We start from the raw sequence: 20,885 nt of genomic DNA on the forward strand, positions 1-20,885 counted from the left end.
ATAAAACTTTAGACTGAACATGTACCCAATGGCTAAGCCCTATGAAATCAGAAGTAGCTAGGGACTTCTTTGGTGATCCAGTGGTAAAGAATCTGCCTGCCAAGGCAGGAGACACAAGAGATGTGGGTTGATCCGAGTCAGGAAGATCCCCTGGAATAGGAAATGACAACCCACTCTGGTATCCTTGCCTGGGAAATCCCAAGGATAGAGGAGTCTGGTAGGCTACAGTCCACGTGGTTGTGAAGAATCGGATGCAACTGAGCACACACATTACAAAATGTTGAGGTAAAGGAGTTCGTCAAGGCTGCATATTGTCACCCTGCTTATTTAACTTATATGCAGAGTACATCATGAGAAACGCTGGGCTGGAAGAAGCACAAGCTGGAATCAAGACTGCCGGGAGAAATATCAATAACCTCAGGTATGCAGATGACACCACCCTTATGGCAGAAAGTGAAGAAGAACTAAAGAGCCTCTTGATGAAAGTGAAAGAAGAGAGTGAAAAAGTTGGCTTAAAGCCCAACATTCAGAAAACTAAGATCATGGCATCCAGTCCCATCACTTCATGGCAAATAGATAGGGAAACAGTGGAAACAGTGGTTGACTTTATTTTTTGGGGCTCCAAAATCAGTGCAGATGGTGATTGCAGCCATGAAATTAAAAGACGCTTATTCCTTGGAAGGAAAGTTATGACCAACCTAGACAGCATGTTAAAAAGCAGAGACATTACTTTGCCAGCAAAGGTCCATCTAGTCAAGATTTTTCCAGTGGTCATGTATGGATGTGAGAGTTGGACTATAAAGGAAGCTGAGAACCAAAGAATTGATGCTTTTGAACTGTGGTGTTGGAGAAGACTCTTGAGAGTCCCTTGGACTGCAAGGAGATCCAACCAGCCCATCCTAAAGGAGATCAGTCCTGGGTGTTCATTGGAAGGACTGATGTTGAAGCTGAAACTCCAATACTTTGGCCACCTGATGTGAAGAGCTGACTCATTTGGAAAGACCCTGATGCTGGGAAAGATTAAGGGCAGGAGGAAAGGGGGACGACAGAGGATGAGATGGTTGGATGGCATCACTGACTCAATGGACATGGGTTTGGGTGGATTCCAGGAGTTGGTGATGGACAGGGAGGCCTGGTGTGTTGTGGTTCATGGACACGACTGAGGAACTGAACTGAACTGAGGTTAAAGAGAAAAGCCTACAAGCTTCTGGAGAGGAAAGCTGCAAGCCTACGTAAAAACGAAAATGTCCACCACTAGTTCCTTCAAGACATAGAAGAATACTACAAAGGCTCCTAAGGGAAAACACTGAACCTAGAATTCTGTTCGCTGCGAGGTGTTCAAGTGTGAGGCTAAACTAAAGACAGCTTCAACTATGCAAAGGTTCAAAAAATTTTATTTTCAATGCATCATCTAAAAAGAATTACCCAAGGATGGCAAAATAAAAAATAGATCACAGAAGGAAGATGTTGGATACAAGGGGCAGTGATAGGCAAAACAAAACAAAAAACCCACACAAGTATGATTTATTGGTAAGTTTAAATAATTATTGATTATAAGATGAGAGAAGTTGTTTGGTAGAAATCAACACAACACTGTAATGCAATTGTCCTTCAATTAAAAATAAATACATTTTTTTTTTAAATGAGAGAAAATTAAATATACAGACCTAACATTTTAGGTAACCGCAACAATACACAAGACAGAGTAGAAAAAATATACACATGCTAAGACTCTTGTAATGTTGAGCAGAGGATACAGTTATCAATTCTAAAATCATAGAAAACACATTTGATTACCACTGTTAAATTTTTAAGAGTAACCATTGCTAACAAGAGAAATAAAATATGTAACTTCCTTTTTTATTTCAACGATTGTTTGAAAAAATGGAATACTTCCTAAGTGACAGAGTTTGAAAACAAAAGAATAGAAAAAGATATAGTTGGCAAAAAATATATAGTTCTAGTGTTCAAAATAAAGTCATTCTGAGGAAAACAAGGACCTATTCTATTGACAAAAGGTGTAATTCAGCCATAGGATATTTGGAGTAAACTTTTATAGTTGTAAAATACAAAGCAAAAAATTGTAAAAATGTAAAGAGGAGAAGTTGATAACTCCATAATTACAGTGGAAAACTAACATATGTCTCTGGAACTGATAGATCAAAGAATTACAGAGAAAACAGAGGAGCTGATAACATGACTAATAACTGCGATCTCATTGAGATACATAAAAGCGCACACCCAACATAAAATATATAGTTTAAAGCTCTTGGATGATTTATAAAAATTCACCATTTACTTGAAAAAAAAAAAAAAGTCACAAATTTTAGCATCATCAATAACTAAGAGTGGAAATCAACTCCACAGGCCCACAGCTTTGGTAATAACTAAAAAGGTAAACAAGGATCTGCTGTTGCTAAGTCGCTTCAGTCGCATCCGACTCTGTGCGACCCCATAGACGGCAACCCACCAGGCTCCCCCGTCCCTGGGATTCTCCAGGCAAGAACACTGGAGTGGGTTGCCATTTCCTTCTCCAATGCATGAAAGTGAAAAGTGAAAGTGAAGTCACTCAGTCGTGTCCGGCTCTTAGCGACCCCACGGACTGTAGCCTACCAGGCTCCTCCGCCCATGGTATTTTCCAGGCAAGAGTACTGGAGTGGGGTGCCATTGCCTTCTCCAAGGATCTACTCTGAAAAAAAAAGATACTATTAATAGACTCAAAAGTCTTCATAGATGAGTTCTCTAAGGTGTCAAGGAAATCTCTATGTTAAATAAACTCTTTCAGATTAAAAAAGAAAATGGTCAAAAGCTTGCCAACTGTTTCTACATAACTAGAATAATAAACCCTAATATCAAAACCAGATAAGGAGAGGACTAAAGAAAGAAGCAATAATACTAGCAAGAGATGTACTAAGGGAATTCCCTGGTGGTCCAGTGGTTAAGAATCTGTCTTCCAATGCAGGGGACACAGGTTGGAACCCTGGCTGGAGAACTAAGATCCCACCTGCCATGGGGCAACTAAACCTGCTCACAACTAGAGAGAAGCCCACGTGCTGCAACAAAGAGGCCATGAGGGGCAAGTAAGACCAGACACGGCCAAATATAAATTTAAAAAGAGAGAGAGATCTACTAATGCCATTTTTCATTAAGATATTAAAGGAAATAAACCAAACAATCAACTCAGCAAATGCTGAAGAAAACATTTGATAAATCTACATTCATTACTGAGAAAGAATAAAACAATTAAAAAAAAACCTGTTGGCAAGCTGGGAACTGAAAAGCTTGGAGCCTGAGCGACAATGACTTGTATCTTACCTTCTCGCTGGTAGGTTAACACCTGCTGCGAGGGTGGATGTGCAGGTGAACAGGCAGAGGACCCCTGTGGAGTAGGCCTCCTCCAAGAGCTTCCTTTCGTCACTGGTTAAGCCACTGTGGTGATAAGCAACTCCGAACGGGATGGTGTGCCTTAACACGCGACACAGGTTGCCACCGCTGACATTCTTCAAGTTCTGAATCACCTCCTGTTTTTCTTTCTCTTTGTGCTTCAGATATTCCCTAGGGAAAAGATCTGTTGGAACCCTTGATCTTATAGGGAAGGAGCACCTACCATTTTAACTTTAGTAGCTACATGCAAACATTCTCCTTTTAAAATCGTGTTACTTTTATTGACCTAAGTACATAAAATGTTCTTAGAATTGTAATTCCGATTTCGTTAACAGGCAGTTTCTCTCAGCCTATTTGGGGATCACAAAGTCCTATGAAAATCTGCTTAAAGCTAAGGGAAAAAACAGATATTCACATTAATACAACACTTTGCATATAATTTCAGAGGGTTTCTGTACTTCCTGAGGTTCAATCCTGTACTTCCTATGAATTCATGAATGCTGGGTTCAAACACCTGCTCTAGACGTTACAATTTTTTTTTTCACAAGAAAATGCATCTTCAGTGAAGATGAACTGCTTTGTCATACATTTTCTTCTCTGAAGATAAAAATTATATATACTATTAAAGCATATGAATTATATGTAAAACACTGTCTAAATATTAGCACTTCAGAAGCCTCAGTAATATCCTACAATGCCTCCTTACCTAGAAGCACCTATTTTTCTCAATTCCTTTCTAGAAAAGAAAAAAAGGAAAGACTAAGTACAACTAACTCCTAATTGACTGTAAAGCAACAACTTCTGAACACCAGTCGCAAACAAACACAGCCTGTGTGCGTGCTAAGTCGCGTCAGTCATGTCCAGCTCTCTGCGACCCTATGGACCGTAGCCCGCCAGTCTCCTCTGTCCATGGGATTCTCTGGGCAAGAATACTTGGGTGTGTTGTCATGCCCTCCTCCAGGGGATCTTCCCTACCCAGGGATGGAACCCGTGTTCTTTTACGTCTCCTGCTTTGGCAGCTGTGTTCTTTACCACTAGAGCCACCTGGGAAACCCAAAAAATAGTGTCTAAGATATAAATATAATACACGCAGCCCTTGTTGCAGCAAGCTTCATGGAAAGCACAGACAGCTCTGGCTGGTGCTAAATGCACAAGTTCAGTAATTTCATAAGAAGCTGAGAAATGGGTGGCAAGGAGACAATGAAGAATGGGGCAGAAAGTGGTTGAGAGTCAACAGTGTAAGAACCAAGTGACAGCTGGGTAGGGAGCTATTGACTTTATATTACTATTTTCCAGTCAAGAGTTTGAGGTCCTGAAAGGGACAAATTCTCAAGGAATTAAGTCTTAAGGACAATTACCCTATACTTTAAGAGAAGGGAGACATTATTTGTAAATGACCAGATAAGACATGGATCTATGGAGAAGGGTTTTGTGGGGGGTAGTTGAGAAGTGAGCTGGGTGCTGAAGAACAGGTTAGAGGTGGCAGTTGATAGCTAAGCAAGAGGTAAACAGTACCGCCAGATTCATCATCTCCGAAGAGGAAGATTTAACTCCGGGACCAAAGACAGTCTCAGTCACTCGCAGCTCTGTGCAGATTTTATTTAAAGTGAAAGTGACAGAAAAAGCTTCTGACAAAGACATCAGAAGACGGCAGGAGAGTACCCGCCTCACTAATTTAAGTGGGGCCTTATACACTGCTCACCTAGCTTCCGAAAATAGATAAAAAATACTTCAAGACTGTGAGAATTTTGCCCAGACCCTTTCCCGTAACATACACCCTGGGATGATATCAACACGAGATTAGCCAGAAGGAACAGGTTAACCCAGAGCTCAAGGCTGTGGAAGTTTTTACCCAGACCTTCTCCCACAGCATACATCCAAAGCTCAAAAAAAGGCATGTCCTTGAACAAGAGATACTGATGCCTACAAGGACTATTTGTCTACGTCAAAAGAATGCGAAAAAGAAAGAATGCTGACCTCCTCCTTAAAGGGGCCTTAGGCTTAGACTCCTTATCAACCTGCCTAAGTTAACTCTTTCACAGTGAGGGGGTGGGGAAGTACATCATTGGCAGAAGGTAAAGCATGATCGCAGGCATGGAAATGAGTGGTTCAAAACATAAACAAAGAAGACAAGTAGGGACGTCCCTGGTGGTTCTGTGGCTAAGAATCTGCCTGCCAATGCAGGGGACATGGGTTCAATCTCTGGTTAGGGAAGATTCCATACGCTGTGGAGCAACTAAGCCTGTACGCCACAACTACTGAGCTTTAGAGCCCATGATCTGCAGCAAGAGAAACCACTGCAATGAGAAGCCTGAGCACCACAGCCAAGAGTAGCTCCTGCTCGCTGCAACCAGAGAAAGCCTGCAACAAAGGCCCAGCACAACCAGAAATAAATGAATAAAAGAAGACAAGAAGTTCAACTGGATGATGTGCAGGGTGGATAAAGAGTAGAAGAAATAAAGGTGAAAAACTAAACTGGGTCCGATTTTAGCCTGAATCTAGGCTAAGAAGCACTGTGGTATCACTATTAGGGAGACTTTTAGGGAAAGTAATACAATCAGAGCTTTGGCCATTGTCAGGAAATAGTGTTTAAAAGACATTCTTGACTTAGAAGTCCAAAGCACTAACAGCCATAAAAAATATAATTTTCCTTGAGGTTGACACAATCACTTGGGGAAAACTCTGCTTTAGTCTTTGCACATAAACACACATAATAAGCATATTCTAGGAGATTGCACTGTACCTGCTTCCTGTGAAAGTTATGATTAGGAGGCAAATAATTAAGGGTTGATACTCCATGACTTTCAAGAAATTATCTTTCGAAGATACTACTGAGATCAGAAACCATTTAGCCCTAGATTATATTCATCTATGTATAAATTACAGAAAAACAGAAAAAAGTATGCTCTAAATACGACAACATTTTCGTTAACAGCCACCAAGATGGGAGCTAAACTATTTTACTGTTTGTTGTTCAGTTGCGCAGTCGTGTCTGACTTTGCGACCCCACGGACTGCAGAACGCCAGGCTTCCCTGTCTTCACCAACTCCCACAGCTTGTTCAAACTCACGTCCATTGAGTCAATGATGCCATCCAACCATCTTGTCCTCTGTTGTCCCCTTCTCCTCTTGTCTTCAATCTTTCCCAGCATCAGGGTCTTTTCCAATGGGTTGGCTTTTCGGATCAGGTGGCCAAAGTACTGGAGCTTCAGCTTCAGCATCAGTCCTTCCAATGAACATTCTGAGTTGATTTTCTTTAGGATTGACTGGTTTGATCTCCTTGCAGTCCAAGAGAATCTCAAGAGTCTTCTCCAGCACCACAGTTCAAAGGCATCAATTCTTCGGCACTTAGCCTTCTTAATGGTCCAGCTCACATCCATACATGACTAATGGAAAAACCACAGCACTATATGGACCTTTGTAGGCAAAGCAATTTCTCTGCTTTTTAATATGCTGTCTAGATTTATCATTGCTTTTCTTCCAAGGAGTATCTTTTCATTTCAAGGCTGCAGTCACCATCCACAGTGATTCTGGAGCCCAAGAAAATAAAGTCTGTCACTGTTTCCATTCTTTCCCCATTTATTTTCCATGAAGCGATGAGACTAGATGGCCTGATCTTCATTTTTAAAGTGTTGAGTTTTAAGCCAGCTTTTTCACTCTCCTCTTTCACTTTCATCAAGAGGCTTTTTAGTTCCTCTTCACTTTCTGCCATAAGGGTGGTGTCATCTGCATATCTGAGGTTATTGATATTTCTCCCGGCAAACTTGATTCCAGCTTGTGCTTCATCTAGCCCAGCATTTCTCATGATGCACTCTGCATAGATGTTAAATAAGCAGGGTGATAATATACAGCCTTAATGTATTTCTTTCCCAATTTCGAACCAGGCCGTTGTTCCACGTCCAGTTCTAACTGTTGCTTCTTGATGTGCATACAGATTTCTCAGGAAGCAGGTAAGGTGGTATTCCCATCTCCTTAAGAATTTCCCACAGTTTGTTGTAATCTACACAGTTAAAGGCTTTAGTGTAGTCAATGAAGCAGAAGTAGGTATTTTTCTGGAATTTTCTAAGGATTTTGAGCATTATTTTGCTAGCATGTGAAATGAGTGCAATGTGCAGTAGTTTGAGCATTCTTTGGCAGTGCCCTTTTTTGGGACTGGAATGAAAACTGGCCTTTTCCAGTCCTGTGGCCTCTGCTGAGTATACTCAGGACATTTACCTTAAGAAAGCAGCAAGTAATATGGAAAATGTATTTTAGAGGAAATTTTCCTTCAGAAAGAGTTAAGTCCTATCTCTTTACAAAAGTATCAAGGGTCCATTACAATTCACTAACTAAAGGTTCCGGGGAACCAAATCAGTATGTCAATATTAAACATCAACATTTATGACCCAAATAAACTATTACCCCTGAAAAGCAAAATAAGTCAAGGGTATGACTTGACCAACAATTAATCTCATTTCACACAGTCAAAAGTCTGTCTTTAAATTTCCCCATCACTTAGTCAGGACTATATTACCTTATTCTAAGAAAACAAATGACTCACTGAGCATCCTTCAATGATAATTTAATTTCCTTAGGTTTTTATACTCTACATCATCATTTTAAAGTCAGACTCTGTTACTGAAATGGGAAACACTCCTTGACTTTATCCCAAACAGCGGCATCTTTGTGCTAGCCAATGAGTTTAACTCTGTATTAGGCCAATCTACAGCAATGGGATTGTGGGGGCAAGTGGAGGAGGGCTGGGTGAGAATCCAGGGTACTGATCTGTGTGTAGTCACATAGCACCAGCTCAGGGGCCCATAAGAAATCTGAAAAATATGCTAAAACAACACGTGGGACAAAAAGGTACAGAAAAAACTAAAACTGCTCATACTTAAGGTCATTTTATACTTACCTCTATAACAGAGTCAGTGCTAAGATATTATACAATTACAAAGCAGTACATTTCTTTATTATTTAGCAAATTCAATTCCAATGTCCACACAATCCAAGTGTGAAGCTTACTAAGAAAACAAAGGCTACAGTATTTAATTACAGAGAAAGTTAAGCTAAAGATACGATTAATCCCTACACTGGTAAGTCCTCTGATCACATAGCCCTTCATCCCTACAGTGATTATTGATTAGTCCTCTGATCACATGGGGCTTCCCTGGTAGCTCAGATGGTAAAGAATCTGCCTGCAATGCAGGAGACCTGGGTTTGATCCCTGGGTTGGGAAGATCCCCTGGAGAAGGGAATGGCAACCCACTCCAGTATTCTGGCTTGAATTCCATGGATAGACCATGGGGTCGCAAAGAGTCAGACACGACTGAGTGACTGTAACACTGATCACACAGGCCTTCGTCCCTACAGTGATTATTGATTAGTCCTCTGATGACATAGGCCAGGGGTTGACCTCGGCTGTATGTTGCACTTGCTTAGAAGCTTTACAGAAGAGTAGTACCTAGGTCCCACTCCCAAATATTCTGATTTGTCTTGGAGGTAGCTTGGGCGCTGAGATTTTAAAAAGGCCTCAAGGTGACTCACTGTGGAGCCAAGCTGCTGTATTAGTCAGCATTCTCTACATGTACCCTTAGACTTTTTCTCTGGCCATTTCACATCTGTGAATTTCACAGTTCAGCTCTTTTCCCTCAAGGCCAGGACCCTTAGAATCTAGTATAATAACTTAGCATAATGTCTGCAAAAAGTAATCAGTGCTTGTTAAATAAACAGAATACAGGCATGTAGATCATGATAAAAATGAAACAGAATATTTTTAAAAGATTAACATACTTGCTTAAACTTTTGCATATCATTTCTGCTACGTTTTCACAGTTCTTCTTAGTGGGACAAAAAACTAAGCAGGAATAACTGGGAATAACTTCTGTCACCAGTGCTACCAAGTGATCAGGGTCCATCTTTTTCAGAGTATCGGAATACTGCACAACAAGATTTAGGAACAAGGTAGTTAGCAACCATGAAAGCCTTTCACTTTACCAGTGTGCTCTGAAAGGTAAGTAAATCAACCATAACTTTGAACTTCTCATTTAATAAATATGACCATTTTTAAAAAAAGATGCAACTTATATTACAGAGCAAAATGTTAAGTCCCACTTTTGTTATTAGGGTTTTGTTAGGTGCATTTAATTTTAAATAAAGGAAGTGAAAATAATAAATTGTATTAATAACTCTATGGCCCGCCCATCTTCACCAAAGCAGAAAAAGTCCACAGAGAGAAACACAAATTGATCCTAATAATAGTCAAAGAACTGCATAAATAAGTTAAACCTCTTGCTATTGCTAACGGTTTTCAAAAACATATTCAATCATACCATAGGATATGTTTTCAGAAATACAAAATATATTTATCAAACAGACATAAAGAACTCAAAGAACAAAGAAAAATGTAAAGTTATTTAAAATCTTCTCACTTTATTTAACTTTACTTTACTGAAAACTAATTAAGATACAGATTTAGAATAATATATATTATTATAATTATACCTTTATACCTAATATACCTAATTATTATAATTATAATATTCCTTTATGTTATTGTTTAGTTGCTCAGTCGTGTCTGACTCTTTTGCAACCCCATGGGCTGTAGCCCGCCAGGGTCCTGTATCCATGGGATTTCCCAGGCAAGAATACTGGAGTGGGTTGCCATTTCTTTCTCCAGGGGGTCTTCCTGACCCAGGGATCAAACCCCTGTCTCCTGCATTGGCAGGTGGATTCTTTACCACTGAGCCACCAGGGAAGCCCAATATACCTTCATGGAATAATAAAACTGATGTAAAATTTCTTTCTCCCCTTTTAAATGTCCTCCACATGAAAACCACAGAACATTAGCACAGTAGACATCCATATTTTCATACGCCAATATCTGAGCTATAGAGTCCACAAATATTTCTTCTTGTATTACTGTTGCTGCTGAATGAATAAACATTTATGGGAAAGGTCTCCAAGCTTTCTTGGTCCATGGAGCCCCAAGGTCAAAAGAAGTATCTAACAGTTTGATTATTAGGTAGTCAGGTCCAAATAACAAGTATGCATTTCTTCACAAATAAGTAGACATCTGAATAACAACAAATGTCAGTTGAAAAAAAAATTTTCATTTCATTCTTAAATAACTATCATAACCCACTAAATGAGAAGTATGCACACCTGGGCCCTGCAGTCTTTCAAACCATGAAACCCTCATTTCCTGTTCCATATTGATTTTCACATGGTATTTGCTTACAGTAAGTGCAAAAAAAAAAAAAAAGAGAGGAAAAAAAAAGTCACCAACTTCACAAAGATATACTATCCTAGAAAGGAATGTAGTATGATCTAATATTGACATTGGAAACTGTCTTGAACCAGTCATTTGTATGGTGTCCAACAGATGTCCAGCATCAGCTTTTTTTCTCTGAAATACCTAAACTTTCCTATGGTACCCATGTGACTCCTTGTGGTGTGCCAGGGCAGCTGGGCACAAAGTCTAGGAACCTCACCATCAGGGATTATCAAGGTTACCTTGTAATTAAGGAGGCGTGAAAAAGTCATGCCATTCTCAGCTCTGCTGTTAACTTCATATATTGTGTCATTTATTTTCAGATATTCTTTTAATTCAACCTTGAATTAAAAGGACATTTGCAATTAATATCATATACAAATTCCTTTTTCTAGAGTTTCAAATTTTGTAAAATATGTTATAAAACAGTACAAACAGTTTAGCTTTCCTAAGGTATGCAGAATGCTTCAACTTAAATTTATTTCTTTCCCATTTAAGTTTCTTTTTCCTTTTAAATCAAAATAGGGATTACTATCCTTGAGGAAATACTTTTGAATTAAATAGCCACATATCTAAAAGGAAAATCAGACACTTGTATTTGTCACAAGAGGAAGTAAAGGTGAGCCAAGTATTCACACTCTTATCTTTTATTAAGGAGTTATTTGTGTTACTCCTCCAGATTTAAAACTTTATTAGTCACCAGTTTTAATGTGAATACCACCAAATTATTTTCAACTTAAGTATCTGTAGACAAAACAAGTTTGTAAATAGAGCTTACTGAATTTTTTAAAAAAATAGCATTGAGAAGCTCAGTGTACTATCCGCTGTACCACACAGCCACCCACAGAACGCCATCTAACTTGACAACTAAGGTCAGGAACTATCTCGTGAAAATTCTCACATTTGGTGCAAATGTAAAAACACCAAATTTAAAGATAAAATTTTGTGATTCTAAACAATTATTTTCTGAAAACCTATTTAGACACAGAGACTATGGAGTACATGTACATTATAAGCTTCTTTCAAATAACTATGAATAACATGTACTTATTTTCTTCAAGCCTTTTGGGAATACTGTTATTGGGGAATTTAAATTTATATCCATGTGAGGTCTTAATTTATTTTAAAAAAGCATTATAACTATCAAAACTTTTAATTTTTAAGGTAAACTTTTTTATGTGTTAATAACTCAAAACGTGAATCACTAAATTCTTACCAGATGAAAAAATTTACCTTACAGAATATAAAGTGGAAAAGCAGAATGGGTCTGAAAATTTTCATTCAGTAACTATTCACTGAAGGTCCGTGAGCTAGGCACCCATCTTGGCCAAGCTCCCTGACCCTACAGTGTATGCTCCCTACATACAGACTTGTTAGCATTTAGACACAGGGAGTGGCATTATGCGCCTTCATCATTCTCAGAATTTTTATATAGTACGTTTGCTACAAATATGATATGTAGCAAAAATGACAGATAACAAATCAAACCTTAGGTACATACGGGTCTAAACTGACTGGTGTAATATTCTGCTTGCAGGAACTTTTGTAGGTCTTCAACATTGTTTAACGTTGCACTCATACCAATAATTTGAGTCGTTTCTAAAAAAAAAAAAAGTATTGAGAAAAATGTGTTATTTAGTATATCATAACAGTAATTTTAGCAACCTTTTTATGTTTGTAATTTTTCCCGAGTGATGTGCGAAAGAGGGGGCAGGTAAGACAAACAGTTGACCGTGAACTAAATGAGGGTTAGGGATACCACCCCTCTGTACAGTTGAAAATCCATGTAAAACCTGTACCCGGCCTTCCTTATCTTCAGTTCTGCATCTCTGGATTCAACCAACCACAGGTCCTGTGGTACTGCAGCACTTACTACTGAAAAAACCCACTTACAAGTGAACCCATGCAATTCAAACTTGTGTTGTTCAACAATCAACTCTATAAAACCAGATGATTAATCTGGCAGATGATATTACTCAGATGATATTACTCAGAAGAGAGGTATAAGCTGGTCACACAAATTGGGAGCCATCAGAACACAGGAAGACTTTGAATTCATGAGTATGGATGAGAATTAGCAGAAACTGTATGAAGAAGGAAACAAGGGATGAATCTATGGTAACACCAATGTATACAATGAACACACTTAGCAAGTAGTGTCACAAAGGAGAACAAAAGGAGAAACTGAAGAGAGCCCTTTTGTTCAAATATCTATTAAGTGCAAGGCATTGGTGACAGAAAGACACATAAATATGTATCAGTATACTTACATAAATAAGTATATAGCAGCAGTGTACATAAGTATACATGTAAGTACACCGCATCAGTGTACGTAAGTATACAGCAGCAGTGTACATAAGTATACACATAAGTACAGAGTAGTAGTGTACATAAGTACACAGCAGCAGTATACATAAATATTCATGTCAGTACCCAGCAGCAGTGTACATAGTATACACATAAGTACCCAGCAGCAGTGTACATAGTATACACATAAGTACACAGCAGCAGTGTACATAAGTATACACATAAGTACACAGCAGCAGTGTACATAAGTGTATAGCAAACACATGTCCATTATGTGCAGGTACTATGTGAGATGCTTTACAAAGACTGACTCACACTGTCTCCACAGCAAGTCAGTGAGAAAGGTTCTATTACTATCCTCCATTTTTGATGCACAAGGAAAAAGAGGCACAGTTACTATACTATATACTGTACCTGCCCAAGGTCACATACAAAGTTAAAGTGAGCTAGGATTTGAATCCAGCTGCAGAGTCTGCCCTTAGCCATTACGCTGTTCTACCTCTCAGTGTTAACACATGATTGGTCTTACAGAAAGACAATAGGGAAACGAAGAGATAATGGTGTTTCAGCACCCAAAGGAAAAAAGAATGATGAATACTCAAAGATTGAAAAGAAATTAAGACAAGAACTATCAGTGTACACTGGATGTGACAAGTAGATGATCATTCTCCTTTCTTCCTCTGCTTTATATTTTGTCACTATCTGACACACTGTTTTCTTGTTTATCTGCTTATTATCTGTTCACTTTCATTAAAATATAGGTTTGATAAAGGCAGGGACTTTGTTTTATTCACTGCTACATCCCTAGCACTTAAAATAGGGCCTGACATGCAGTGGGTACTCAGTAAACATTTTTTAATCAATGATTATAAAGTGCTACAATCTGCCTAAATACCACTGTTATCAGAATTTTAAAAATAATTCTTAAAATCTGACCTTTAAGATTAATAATTTTCTATAAACTATTATAATACATAATAAGCTATTGCAATAGTATATAAAAATAGAGAAGACATTTAGAATAAATATTTCATATACATTTAGAGACTATCTGATGTTGCAAAATAACTCCTTAAAGTGACTATTTACAGACATTGTTCTACATGATATTGATGCTGGCAACAGCAGCAAACCTCCACTGTGCTCTGTCTGAGCATGGCTGAATGTGTTGGTCACAAGTGTTACCTCATGTGATTCTTACCATCCCATCATGCGGGTACCATTATTGTGCGCATTTTACAGATGAGGAAAGAGCGGTTAAGTCACATGCCAAGCACACAGAGCTAGTAAGTGGAGGATACTGATGGGGACATCTTCAAATGCTAACTTCATTTATCTTCATGATTCTACTCATGCATCCAACAAAAATGTATAAACTTATTTTAGAAATAGAAAACTAAGACAGAAAGCTTAAGCATCTTACTTTAGGTTACATAATCTAGCTAGTGATAGGATTAAGTCTTTCATAGGTCTCTTGATTATAAATCAACTAGTGACCACATCTGGAAAAAAACTTACTGCTGGTGTAGAGGATTTTGGCCAGAGTCATTTCCAGTATAGCCCCACGGGTTCCTTCACCAATCATGTGCAACTTCGAGATTAAAAAAAAAAGGATAAAAGTAAATCTGCATATAATACCTATATAAAACAAGCATATATTTGATGAAATGAAGAAGCAATGTATGCTTTATAACTCAAGCATTTTAGTTATGTACCAACTAGAGTACATATACATTATTTCACTGATATTTTAAGTTATTGAAGTTATCCCTAGGACAATGTCCTGGGATTAGGAATTCATCAGTACTACCATAAAACTGAACATATGGACATATATTCACTCTTCAAGAAACAACTGACAAAAAACTGAATTTAAGATTACCAAGCATGAAATGCCTTCATCTACATACTGTCTATATACTAAAATAAATTACTCATCCTCATAAGGTATCAAACAGATACACATAATAAGTGTTAGTATAATAAAAATGTTAATAATCAACAAACACAGTAACCAACCTCATCTACAACAACCAGACCCAGACTGCTAATTCTTCCAGTTTCAATCAAGGAGTTCACCAGACTATGTCCTTTTTCAATAGTGGCAATATATAATGATTTCTTTTCCCTTCTTTTAATTGGAGGAAATTTTCCTTTGCTTCCAGCATATTCCTCAACAAAGAAACCCAGTTCTATACCAAAACTTGACAAACCTGAAATCTAGAACATTAAAATAAACAAAAAAAGTCAGATAAATAAGAACTCTAATTATTAAATGTTCACAGGGATTTAAAAAAATCTAAAATAGTGTTTTGGAGAAGGCAATGGCAAGCCACTCCAGTACTCTTGCCTAGAAAATCCCATGGACGGAGGAGCCTGGTAGGCTGCAGTCCATGGGGTCGCTAAGAGTCGGACACAACTGAGCAACTTCACTTTCAATTTCACACAACGGAGAAGGCAATAGCAACCCACTCGTGTTCTTGCCTGGAGAATCCCAGGGACAGAAGAGCCTGGTGGGCTGCCATCTATGGGGTCGCACAGAGTCGGACACGACTGAAGCAACTTGGCAGCAGCAGCAGCAGCAAAATAGTGTTTAATATAAATCAATGGGAATAAGGTTACAGTTAAAACATACACATCTAAGAAATGTCATAATGTATTGACCCTTGCAAATGCCATTTTTAAACTATGTAATAAATAAATTTTAATTGTCTTTTCTGATATTAAAAAACATCAGAATAACTCATTTATTTTGATAGAATAATTGGTTAGTTTCTGCTTGAAAAAGCATGCTAAATATCAGCAGAACATTTGAAATGGAGTTTAATTCACAAGTTTAGGGAAAAAAAAACTCTTTCTTAAACAGGTAATTAGTATTAGAAGAGATTTTTAGTAACTACACCACACTGCTTCTGCATACCCTAAAAATAATTCTCCATCAATAAGGCTACCTCTTCTCAGTCAATAAAAAGTTCTTACATTTATTCTAGTTTTCATATCTGAACATCAAAATAACATTAACAAATACCATTTTCTTTAAAAAAAAAATCACACCTTTTCTTGAACAATTGCCACATATGGTAGGATCATTAAAACATCTCTTCGCCGGCATAGTAGTTCTTGTAGCATTAAAATCTCAGCCACGAGGGTTTTTCCACCACTTGTTGGCAAGGAATATATTAAATTTTTTCTTTCTTGCACAGATTTCAATGTTAAGCAAGTATGTTGCCATTCTGTGGAATTGAAAAAAAGAAGCTTTATTTTTCCCTTCTACAAAGTCTTCTAAAAAGAAAAAAGTCAAATCCTACCCTGTGTAGCATCTTCTCATAGTAATAAATGTAACTATATATAAATATAAAAAATCTACAATGCATGGTGTGTATACTTGTTCAGGCCTGGTTGGTGGGGTGGGCAACTAGTTTACCCAATTGCCAGCTGCAGACTGAGGTCTAAGATGCCACCAGGCACGTAGGCCTGCTGGACAAGAGGTACTGCCTGGGACATCAGAGGGGCTAAGGGGCATTTCAAGAATCTGTGTGAATTCTAAGGTCTTTCTCTTATATTCGGTAAGGACACCATGTAAGCTTCCCTTCCTCATTCACCCAACAGAGAAACAGAGCCAAGAGGGAAAAAAAAAAAAGAATTTACACAAACTTAGACCAGCTTTCACAGGGTGCTGGTTTGAATGGTCTGAATACTATTTTAAACCGATGAGAGGGACTTCCCTGGTGGCCCAGTGGTTAAGATTCCACACTCCCAGTGCAAGGGGACTGAGTTTGATCCCTGATGAGGGGATAAGATCTGGTGCAGCCAAAAAAAAAAAAAAAAAAAAAAATCCTTAAATTGATGAGATTGCTTAAACCATTAAAGACTAGGGTTATTAACCACGACATCTAAGGTTTCCCTGGTGGCTCAGTGGTAAAGAATCCACCTGTCAATGTAGAAGACACAAAGAGACATGGGTTTGATCCCTGAGTTGGGAAGATCCCGTGGAGAAGGAAATGGCAACTCACTCCAGTACTCTTGCCTGGGAAATTCCATGGACAGAGGAGCCCGGCGAGCTATAGTCCACAGAGTTCCAAGAGTCAGACATGATTGTGAATAAACAACAAAATCTAGTTTCCACAAGTTAGCAAGGTGGAATTCATGAAAAGGATTATATTAGATCCAAAACAAAATGTGAAAACTAGTATAAGTACTTTGTAGGAAAAGTGGACAATGTGGACCATCAAAAGTCTTCAAAATGTGCATTATATTTACCTCTAGAAAAATGGGCAAAAGATATGATAAGACATTTCACAGTATAGAGAAACGCAGATGGTTTATGAATACACAGAAAAATGCTCTACTGTTACCTATCAAGCTTGGCAAAAGAAATAAACCAATAAAAAGCATTAAATAACTACCTAAACAAAAAGCCCCCCACATGTAAAATAGAGTTGACTAGAGCAGGAAGAAACAGGCACTTCTGTGTATGGTTGATGAAAGTATAAACTGCTAGTCTTTTGGGGAAGCAATCAGCAACAAACATAAAACTGCATGCTGCCTTTGATCTAGCAGTATTGCTTACAGAACTCTACACTGACTGAAATAAAAAGCAAGTACATGTGTAAAGGTTGTGTGCAAGATGTTCACCATAGCATTGTTTATATAACAAAGAGCCAATAACAGGGTATAGACTGAATGATTACACAAGCATATGAACTAATTATTTGCAGCCTGAAATACATGCAAATGATTATGTATTTTTTACTTTAAAAGTATTTCAGGATTTTACAGTACGGGGAAATAATAGCCATTATTTTGTAATAACTTTAAATGGAGTATATAACCTATAACAATATTGAATCACTATGATGTATACCTGAAAACTAATATGTTGAGGAGGCTGCAAAGTTCATTTTGGTTTTTCCACAAGCTGCTATAATGCTGTAAATCAACTATGCTTTGATAAAAAATTTTTCAGAATTATTTAAATACATTGAATATTTAATACCTAAATATTAGAAAATACTTTAGGCTAGTATCACCCATTAGTTATCAAACTGCAGATGTTTATGTTAAACTACACGTCCACATTTTATCCAACTCAAGAGTTTTAAAGTATAAAATGACCAAAATAATAAATATTTAGAAATAACATTTATCTTCACATACTAAAAAAAAATTACATTAATTTAGTTCCCAATATTTTTATAAAATACTAAGAATGTAATTCTATGCCTAAAAGGCAAAAACAACAGTACTGTTTAAGGCTGATGTTCTCTAGCTCAGGAGCTCTCAAACTTTCTGCACATCAGGATCAGGAGGGCTTATCCGAGCAGAATGCCAGATCCCAGCCCAAGGTGCTGACTCAGGAGGGCTGTGGTGGGACTTGGGAATGTGTATTGCAACAGATTTCCAGGTGATGCTGATGCTGCAGTTAGGAACTGCACTTTGAGAAGCACTGTTTTAGCTCAATGAAAAGTAACACACATATTCATGCTTTAAATTGGTCGTATTGTCATCAGATTTACCAATATTGAGATTTTAAAAATTATTTACTAAAGTTCTTACTTTAAAGCAGTCACAACTAAAGTCCAACTTGGCAAGTTCTTGACACAACATAACTGGCAAAAAAATTATCATCCCTTTTTAAGGAACTAAGGCTCAGAGTACAAAACCAGTGGTTAAGCGACAGCGCCAGAACTCATCATCAGGTGCACAATCCCCAAGATCCCACATGTCGTGCGACAACTAAGTCCATGTGCACAACTACTGAGCCTGTGCTCTAGAGCCCGTGGGCCCTAGAGCCTGTGCTCTGCAACGAGAGAAACCACTGCAGTGAGAAGCCTGCACACCGCAACTAGGGAGTAGCCCCAGCTCACTGCAACTAGAGACAGCCGTGCTCAGCAATGAAGACCCAGTGCAGCCAAAGATAAATAAATTTTAAAAAATCTTAAAAAAAGAAAAAGATGAGTTAGGTAAGAGTCTTGTCCTGAGGGTAGGAGATGCAGATGAAACAGAACAAGGTGCTGGGAAAAAAAAATAGAGGGCATAAAAGTAACATCTACTTCAAGGACAATACACACCTTTAGCTCTTGAACTGCAAACCTCACAATTTAGTTTGTTAGACTCCTGCAAAGCCTTGTATTAGACTTTGTTTCCTGTAGTCCTACTTCTCCAACCTCAATGTCTTCCCCCTGAGATAAGAACCTATGTTTTCAGGTGGTTCATGTTACTTAGGAGTTTCAGAAGTAATTATGAAGCGATTTGTTGATAGCATGCTCTTTCAGGATGGCAGCAAGTATCCCTTCTTTGTCTAAAATGACACATATTTGAAAATATGCAAGGAGCCAGGGTTTTTGAAAAAATGTTACAAATCAGCTATTATTATTACTATTTCTCTGCATTTAAACCCTAATTTAAGCTGTCTTTAAAGATGTTTATTTTTAATTCATGATATCAATACTGACTCACTCAAGACATATGAGTAGTCAGAGGAATTTCAGCAACTACGTTTTGGTAGCAAAGTAACAGTCAGCCAAGGAAGCTAAGAAGACTGAGGAGCAGCCAGTCTAATTAGAAAAAAAAAAAAAGCCAGGAGTGGAATGCCAAGAAATGGGTGTTTCAGGAAGGGTCTGGTCAGTCATGTTAGGTAAGAAACTGAGAAGTCAGGGAAGAACTAAAGTCTCACTGGGTTTACACTCCAGTCATTATATAATAAGGGACAACACAGAACCCAGAGGCAGAATGGGCTGGGAATTATCTGAGGTGAGGAAAAGGAGACAGCAAGGATAACAGGTTGGAGGAGTGTGGCCACGAAGGGAAGAAAAGAAGTTCAATAGCAGCAGGATATGGATGGAAAGCTGAGAGGACTGAGTTTTTGATTTAAGGTGAGAAATAGGACCATGGATGCATATTTTTTCTACTGATTTGCACCAATATTATGGTAATGAGGGTAAATGTTTTTTAATTCTAGCAAAAAACATTACCATATAATTTTTCAATTCCCTTGAACTGAACATAAAGATCTCTCACTTTGCTGGGTAATGAATAAAAAGGACCAAGGTCATCTGATGATGACTCAATTGTTTTCTTAGCAACATTAATTTCTTCAGATAGGAGAGTCTCTTTGAGCTGTTTAGTCCTAGAAAATATTGGTGTTTGGGCTTTGGCATTTCCAGTCATGGTACTTTTTAGATGATCTTTCAGACTTTTTCCCCTATTTGCATCTGAACTAGTTCTGATTTTAGAAGAGGATTCAACAGTCTGCTGGGGCTGCTCTCTGCTATTAACGGGCAATTCCTCATTCACAGTCTTAGGAAAGGATGAGTTCCAATCTTTTTCTTCAGTAGATGGACCACCCAAATCACTGGAAGAGTTATGCAAATTTTCAAAGAATAAAACCTGAGAAGAAGGTACATCATACAAAATATCAGCTTCAGGTTCAATAGAGACATCTTCATGCCTGCTCTGGTTCTTTGTGTGGTCACCTATATTTAATTCTGTACAGTCACCTACAACAGTAACGTTGAGCGTGTTATGTTTATCACTTTCTGAACAAAGATCTTCATTCGCATGGTCTGTAGCATGGTTCCTATGTTCAGGAAGTTGCAAATACTTTTGTTCCAAGTCATCAACTTGAGCTAAAAAAGAGTTCTCAGCAAAACTATCATAGTCACCAAACATGTCCTCTTCACTGTCAATAATCTGGAAAGAAAACGAAAAGATTTATCGTGGAGTCCAGCTTCATTAAGAATAAAAGTTTCAGCTGAAAGCTCTCTTAGGTATATAATTGTATGGTCACATACGGATCACAAACCTAAATGTAAATAATCCTATAAAATAGATACTATTGTCCCATTTTACAGATGGAGATACAGAGGCCCAGAGACATTAAGTGACTGACATCAACTGCACTCCTAGGGATGCTGGGATCCTAATTCTTAAGCGACCGTTAA

At 38.0% G+C, this 20,885-nt stretch overlaps 1 protein-coding gene across 7 annotated transcripts in view; it reads right to left on the reverse strand.

Annotated features, from left to right (window-relative positions):
• Positions 1-20,885, reverse strand: part of HELQ (helicase, POLQ like) — a 41,103-nt gene that overhangs the window by 18,976 nt on the left and 1,242 nt on the right. For 3 of the 7 annotated variants that reach the window (XM_027544921.1, XM_027544920.1, XM_027544923.1), the window contains exons 2-9: positions 19,917-20,634; positions 15,997-16,175; positions 14,962-15,162; positions 14,461-14,533; positions 12,137-12,234; positions 10,878-10,976; positions 9,156-9,301; positions 3,316-3,555 (exon numbers count right to left, since the gene is read on the reverse strand). In XM_027544921.1, coding sequence (XP_027400722.1) covers positions 3,316-3,555; positions 9,156-9,301; positions 10,878-10,976; positions 12,137-12,234; positions 14,461-14,533; positions 14,962-15,162; positions 15,997-16,175; positions 19,917-20,634 — 1,754 coding nt within the window. Of the gene's footprint in view, positions 1-3,315; positions 3,556-9,155; positions 9,302-10,877; positions 10,977-12,123; positions 12,235-14,460; positions 14,534-14,961; positions 15,163-15,996; positions 16,176-19,013; positions 20,635-20,885 lie in introns of those variants that run through there. The other 4 variants (XM_027544924.1, XM_027544922.1, XM_027544925.1 and 1 more) reach the window with 4 other exon arrangements.

Source organism: Bos indicus x Bos taurus, chromosome 6 (assembly GCF_003369695.1).
Source record: "Bos indicus x Bos taurus breed Angus x Brahman F1 hybrid chromosome 6, Bos_hybrid_MaternalHap_v2.0, whole genome shotgun sequence".
In the NCBI taxonomy this organism is placed as follows: Eukaryota; Metazoa; Chordata; class Mammalia; order Artiodactyla; family Bovidae; genus Bos; species Bos indicus x Bos taurus.